At 35.7% G+C, this 7,855-nt stretch overlaps 1 protein-coding gene across 1 annotated transcript in view; it reads right to left on the bottom strand.

The window, feature by feature from the left end:
- Window positions 1-7,855, bottom strand: part of LOC108298907 (ankyrin repeat domain-containing protein 18B-like) — a gene marked incomplete at its 5' end in the record, with an annotated part of 36,494 nt that overhangs the window by 5,177 nt on the left and 23,462 nt on the right. Inside the window, 3 exon segments of the mRNA XM_037735907.1 lie at window positions 3,708-3,837; window positions 5,545-5,654; window positions 7,497-7,561. Coding sequence (XP_037591835.1) covers window positions 3,708-3,837; window positions 5,545-5,654; window positions 7,497-7,561 — 305 coding nt within the window.

Raw genomic sequence — 7,855 nt, 5'->3', positions numbered from 1 at the left:
AATAAATGGCTATCATTGAAAAGACAAAAAATAACAAGTGCTGTTGGTGGGAAGGTAAATTAGTGCAGCCGCTATAGAAAACAACATGAGGTTTTCTCAAAAAACTAATACTGGAACTGCCGAGGGATCCAGGAACCCCACAACTGGGCATTCAGGCAACAGGAAACAAGAAATCAAAAGGATACCCGTACTGGCATGTGTATTGTAGCACTAGTCACCACAGCTAATGTATGAAATCAACCTACATGTCCATCAACAAATTAACGGACAAAAATTGTGGTATACATACATTCAGCATATATAGAAATAAAATCTGTTATTTGTGGCCAATAGACATCAACAAACTAAGAATTGATAATCTAAAAATAAACCTGCACGTTTACAGTCAATTGATTTTATACAAGGTTAACAAAAGAACAAAATGGGAAAAGAATAGTCTTTTCAACAAATGGTGCTGGGACAACTGGGTATCCATATGCAAAAAGAAATAAATAAAGTTGGACTCTCACCAACTTTATTTAACTTTATTTATTTTTAAAATAACCATATTTAAAAATTAACTCAAAACAGTTAAGCGTAACTGCTAAAACTACAAAACCCTCAGAAGGAAACATTGGTATAAATCTTTGTCTCTGCATTTGGCAGTGATTTCTTAGCTATGACTCCAAAGGAAAAATGGATTCAATGGATTTCAAAATTGAAAACTTCTGTGCCTGAGAAGACAGTATCAAGAAGGTGAAAAGGCAAGCCACTGAGTAGAAGAAAATACTCAAAAAATCTATATCTGATAAAGGACTTATAGCTGCGATATATAAAGAACTCTTGCAATTCATAAATAACAAGATAACCCAATTTTAAAAATGGGCAAAGATTTTGAATAGATATTTCTGCGAAGAAGATATAAAGATGGATATAAGCACATTAATAGATGCTTAATGTAATTAGTCATTAGAAAAGTTTGAATCCAAACCACCGTGTGGTATCACTTCATACCACAGAATGAAATATTTCTTCAACAATAAAGAGAAAATAAGTGTTAGCAAAAATGTAAAGAAATTAAAATCCTTATACGATGCTGGTGGCAATGTAAAGTGGTGCAGCCTCTTTGGAAAACAAACTGGCAGCTCCTCAAAAGGTTAAGCATGAAGTTACCATGTGACCCAGAAATTCCAGTCCTAAGTATATACTCAAGAAAAATATTAAGTATATACACAAGCACAAAAACTCGTACATAAACGTTTATAGCAGCATCATTAATAAGAGTCAAAAAGTGGAAAGAACCCAAAGGTCCATCGCCTGATGAATGGATAAATAAAATGTCTGATGTATACATACAATGGACTATTACTCAGCAATAAGAAGAGATTAAGTACTGATACTGATAGAGGCAGGAGACAGCAAAATGCCTAGGCAGATATGGAAGGGTCCCCAGAGACTCTCCAACCAACCCTGCAAGTGTTTACACCAGATGTTTTGTGCAGATAAGGGAACCTGCACAGGGTCTTGTCTGGACATGCCCGCAGTGGACTGGAAGCCTACATGCACTGGGGGAATGGGGTGGAGCCACCAGGAATTAACACTTTATGCAGGGGAGGAGCCTGGCCTCTTCAGCTCACGTGTGGGGGACCTGGTATTCAATTGTGACATGAAAACCTGTTTGCAGGACCCCTCTCTTTGCTGCGAGCTTTCCTTTTACTTAATAAATTCTGTCAATGTGTCTGTGTGCCCAATTTTTTTCTGATCATGAGAGAAGAACCCAGATTTAGCCGAACTAAGGAGGAAAAGCCCTGCATCAATACTTGCTACAACACAGATGCAGCATGAAAAATTATGCTAAGTGAAATATGCTAGTCACAGTAGACCACTTGCTTTTTATTTCAGAGGCTTATAGGCAAATCTATACAAAGAAGGCAGGTGGTTCCCTAGGGCTGGGGGAGGAAGGGGGAACTAGTGACGATGGCTAAATGATGTGGGGTTTCTTTTTAGGGTGACAAAAATGTTCTAAAATTGACTGTGATGATGATTGCATAACTCTCTGAAAATGCTAAAAGCCAATGAATTGTATATGTTAAATGAGTGAATTGCCTGGTGTGTTTATTATTTCTCAATAAACCTGTTAGCTCCCCAAATTTATTTGGTACTAGTGATCTGGAGACATGTACTGCTTGGTTTCAGATCACTGGCCAGGGTTCAAGATGTATGAGAATCAACAGCATGTCCTTTTTATAGAAAAAATATGATATACATTTTAAAAACTATCCTTTTCATTAGTATCAAGTTGGGAAAATTAAGGGAAAAAAAAATCTTTCTTTTACTGCTTAAAGCACTGAGAGATTTATGTTGAGGAATAAGGCCTTGTTTTCTTTTGCCCCAATTTCTCTCTAAAGGGTCTGGAGAATCACACCCTTCAAACTATAAAATCTTATCAGATGGGTATTATTAACTCTTATAATGTGACTTACTTTCTAACCTGATTCTGGTACAGCATCACGGATAGCAGAAGCTGAAGGAAATCAAAATATTTTACCCCCAAACGGCTGCCACAGGGCCAAGAGAAAAAAATGACCCTATGAAGCTGTCTTCTGTGGGGGAAACTGCATCTGTAAGAAGTCTTCATTAATGTAGCTAGATCTCTCCCCTTCTAGATCATTCCAGATCTAGGGAAGATTAACTAAGATTCTGATGTATTTAACATCTGAAAAGATATTTTTACCCTCTATTTTCTCTGAGGGCTTCCAGCTATGAGGCTCCATCTACATAATAAGAACCTTGGCCTCCATAACCACCTTATCTTAGGCATTCCTTTCTACTAGTTTCAAGTTTTAGAGGACAGCTTAACTTTCTTTACCAATTGTCACCTAAAGAATCCCTAAAACCCACCTATGATTTTTTAACCTCTCCTTTTTGATGGTCCACTTTCAGGCTAAACCAATGTATCCCTTTCGTCATACTGATTTATGATTTTCCCTACAGTTTCTGTCCACTGGAAATGCATAACACCAAACTGTAAGGTGACAGTCTCACAAAACATTCTCAGGATCTCCTGAGATTGTGTAGCCCAGGGCCACAGTCACCACATTGGCTCAGAATAAACCTTAAACATATTTTGGCAGAATCTGGGTTTTTCCATCATTAATATTTCCCCAAATTATGTGATTTTTAAGCTAAAACTGATTTAAAATGATGTGGTGTTGGAATATACATCATTCTATATAAAGATACATGCATTTGTATGTTCATTGCAGCACTATTCAGAATAGTAAAGATATGGAATCAATCCAGATGTCCATCAGTGATAAGATGGGATAAAGAAAATGTGATATATATACATCATAGATTACTATGGAGCCATAAAAATGAATGAGATCATGCTCTTTGCAGAGACATGGATGCACTTGAAGCTGTTATCCTCAGCAAACTAACCCAAAAACAAAAACTAAATACTGAATATTCTCACTTACAAGAGGGGGAGCAGAATGATGAGAGCACATGGACTCGGGGAAGGGAACAACAAACACTTGGGCCTGTTGGGGTCAGGAGGGAGAGCATCAAGATCAATAGCTAATGCATGTGAGGCTTAATATCTAGGTGATGGATTGATAGGTGCAGCAAACCATCATGGTAGACATTTACCTGTGTAACAAACCTGCATGTCTCGCATATGTAATCCAGACCTTAAGATAAAATAAAATTTGTTTAAACATTACCTTCTGTTTTATCTTCTTAATCAGAATATCCATTTTCAGTTGATTTGTTTCTAAGTCTCCATGGAAACTGAAGTCTTCATTTCCAAATACATTTAACATACTTATTGTCATTTCTAGGAGTTTCTTATATCTGCAGAAATGCACAGAATTAGGAAGTCAAGTATTTTTAAGAGTAAATATTTAATAATTGTTTAAACAGATATGTTACAGTGTATCAAAGAAGCAAATCTATCAACTACGATCCTCTCAGTTTCAAATGAACATAGTTTGAAAGCATTCTATGTGAAACTATAATCTCAGATAAATAATATGAAGAACAATTTCTTTTTTGAGATGGAATTTTGCTCTTGTTGCCCAGGCTGAAGTGCAATGGCATGATCCTGGCTCACTGCAAACTCTACCTCCCAGGTTCAAGTGATTCTCCTGCCTCAGTCTTCCCAATCACTGGGATTACAGGCATGCCCCACCATACCAGGCTAATTTTGTATTTTTAGTAGAGACGGGGTTTCACCATTTTGGTCAGGCTGATTTCAAACTCCTGACCTCAAATGATCCATCCACCTGGGCCTCCCAAAGTACTGGGATTACAGGTGTGAGTCACCACACCTGGCCTAACCATACAGTTTTTATAAATGAACTATTCAGATCCATGTTGGTATGCTAACATAAAATAACCTACTACCAAATACAGGCCATAACCCAGAGATGAGTAACCAAGATAAAAAAATAAAACATATACATGTTTGAAAAAGACACAAAAAATACATTTTGATACCTGTTGGCCACAGTCTATAAGAAAAGTACACACAAAAAGCCTCAATGGGATCATTCAATGTAGAAAAAGAGAAGTAAGCAAATATCTTTAATATCTGAGTTGAGGAGAAAAAGGAAACAGGCAGTTTTAGAAAAAAGGAAAGGTGCAGAGAGATGTGTGATGATTTAAAGACTTTGAAGAGATCTAGAGATCTTTGCTGACACAATGTCAGCAAAATGAAAGAGATACAAAACCATGTAGAGAAAGGCAATGACAGAAAAATGTTGATTAGAATCAGAAAACCAACTCAAGTGCTCAGTGAATAAATGGAAAAGTCTTCAGGGCTTCAAAGGCACATTCCATTTTTTTAAAAAAAATCTGTGATCAAAACACGAATGCTCATTTTACTCTTTTTCTTTGTTATATGTATAAACATACAATTTATTTCTGTAAAACAGAAGTTTAATAACACGTGTACTTCATGTATACAAAGGAGGTACCCATGTAAAATAGGTAAACTTCCATGATATGTTTTATATCTAAAAGGAAGAGAAGCTGAAACAAAATATAAGCTACATATCAAGATAAATTGTGATGTTAAAGAATGACACAAATAGGTCTTCTTTAAAGAATTTAAATGCAGCAGAGAAGGATTCTACAAAAGGAAGAAACAATGAACAGACATCAAAAATATCTTCAGAAATAAAAATTCAAACTAGATAAGAGCATACTTGACATTATAGGTCCAAGGCTTTGTCCATACTGTTTTCAAACTCAGCAAAGAATAAGTGTAATATTGTGGCATTCAAAAAAATTTAAGATTGTGTTGTTTCTTTTTTTCACATATTTTTAATATAAATTTTTTCATCCCAACCTTGCCCTAACAGCTCAGCCAACTCCCGCCCCCCGGCCCATATGCCTATAATGTTATGCTGTGAGTTTCTGAAATACATTTTAAAATATATTTTATTTAATTATGAAGATGCAGACATAAAATGAATTTGTATGTAGGTTTAGTCAAGTAAAATCAGAGATAAATCAATTGATAAATGATTAAAATGTTCTACAGTAGGGAAACCTTACCCAGTTGTCTCTTCTTCTAATTCATTATTTTTCTTTCTTATTTGATCCACATTATGCTCCAGTGATGACATTAACTCAAAAAGTTTTCTTAATTCTTCCTTTTCTTCAGACTTGAAAAAAAGGGTTTAAAATTATTTTTGTAAAATCTAGAGACATTAGAGATAAAAAATATTATTTCTTGTAAGATGATGAGTAATGTGCATTTAGGCACATGTATAAAGGGCATTTTTTAAACCTGATGCCAATAAGGACAGATTTCAAAAATAGTCAGTTTTCTTAGATAAAAATGATTCATACTTTTATCATTTTCTTTTCTGAAACTTAAACTGCCAAAAATGTTTGTTAGAAATGAGGGGTTTTACACATATAATACTACGTGTTAGTAAGAATAAATAAGAGTAGTCATATTTACCTTTTAGTTTTTAAAGATGCTCTAGAAACATTGTCATTAATGGTTTGAGATACTTCAAGTTTTGTTAATTACATCTTACTCAGGTGATTTACTTACTTAGAAAACTCTTATCTAGTTCCCACGGTATTTTTGATTCTCATCTGTCCTCAGGCTGAGCTAAATACTCTCATTCTAAGTATTCACCCATGGGTTTCAGTTTTTTCCTTTCTCTTAACCATTCCTCTTTAAATAACATTTATTTTTTCTCTATAATAAACAAAAACATAACTTTTGTCTACTTTTTGTGGCTTTAATATTACCGTATTTCTCCCCTTCCGTTGGACTCTATGACACATGGTCTCATCCAGAGATCTTTTTCCATCACTTATTTGTTTTTTTTTATACTGAAATTTGATTTTTAATAATTCCAATAAAAAATGTCCAAGGGTCATGAAGTACTTTATCCTGCTTTACTCAGCGCAACTGTGAGCAGTGACCAAATGCTCTGTCTGCTCCTCTGACTCCACTTCATTTCCAAATGCAGCAACCTCTGAAGTTCAGTCCTATCCCTTTCTATTCTTCTTTTTAAACTCTCTCAGGGCTCCTAAAATCTCAAAACTTTGACCCAGATTCCCTAAACTACATTTCCAGCTCTGACCTTTTTCTTGAGTCCTCTTCCTTCTGGTACACATATTATAGACAATATTCTCAACCACATGCTCATACATTGCTACTTGGTGCAGATTACTTTCATAGATAATGAATCTTGTCTATTTTATGTTAATTCTTATTGATGTCCCTTTGAGTACAGTGCTATTTTCTAATCTTGAAGGGGGACAGTCTCACCTTTAGGATATTGACCAGTATACCGTGTCCTTTTTCGCTTGCTTTCCTCCTTTTTGACCACTATACTTTGTCCTTTTTTTCTTTTTCTTTTTTTTTTTTGAAAAGGATTTGCACTCTGCCATCTAGGCTAAAGTATAGTGGTGCCATCTTGTCTCACTGCAACTTGCACCTATTGGGTTCAAGTGATTCTTCTGCCTCAGCCTCCCAAATAGCCAAGACTGCAGGTGCACCCTACCATGCTCAGCTTATTTTTATTAGAGACAGGGTTTCACCATGTTTGCTAGCCTGTTCTTGAACTCCTGACCTCAGGGAATCCACCCACCTCATCCCCTCAAAGTGCTGGGATTACAGACATGAGCCACTGCACCTAGCTCTTGTTTTCTTTTGTAATGGAAACTTTCCCAAGAGAATCAGATTATCAATTGTTTGCCTTCATTTTCTTTTGAAGAATTTCCTTTTCCATAGAGATATGGCATGATCAAAGTCTTGTTCTAAAGTTTCTTTCAGAGGGACACTTGACTATATCATTGGGAAGCTCCAGTCAGCAGAGGTCTCCCTTCTTCCCAGTCAAGATCCTTCATCTCAAAATGGTGGCCAACAAATGTCTTAATCCAGGTAGTCTCTTGCTTAGGAATTCATGAAATTAAGAACCTTCTGGAATAGTTAGGGGCTATTGATTGAGACGGTTTAAAGCTGTCCTTATTGAATGTTTTACTCCCAAGCAGACATCAAAGTGGTTAACAAGTCCATGCCTGATGTCTAACTCACTTATATGGGAATCTATACAAAACATTTTATTTATGAGATAAAGTCTTGCTGTGTTTACCCAGGCTTGTCTTGATATATATACAGACACCGAGTTGTACATTTTAAATGGGTGAACTGTCTGACGTGTGAACTATCTCTCAGTGAAACTGTTTTTAAAATCCAATGGCAGGATCAAGATAATTTTCTCAAGTCTATTTTGGGTGTACATACTCTATAGGATCTGAGTATTTCTACACCTTTACAGCATATTTTAAATGAAAGAAAAATGAAGGCAATGCCCAGCTTTTCAAGTAGTTTGTAAATTAA

The sequence above is a fragment of the Cebus imitator genome, unplaced genomic scaffold (assembly GCF_001604975.1).
Source record: "Cebus imitator isolate Cc_AM_T3 unplaced genomic scaffold, Cebus_imitator-1.0 Scaffold1186, whole genome shotgun sequence".
NCBI lineage: Eukaryota > Metazoa > Chordata > Mammalia > Primates > Cebidae > Cebus > Cebus imitator.
Note: the sequence above shows the minus strand (reverse complement) of the source record. Positions and strands in the feature narration are given on the sequence as shown.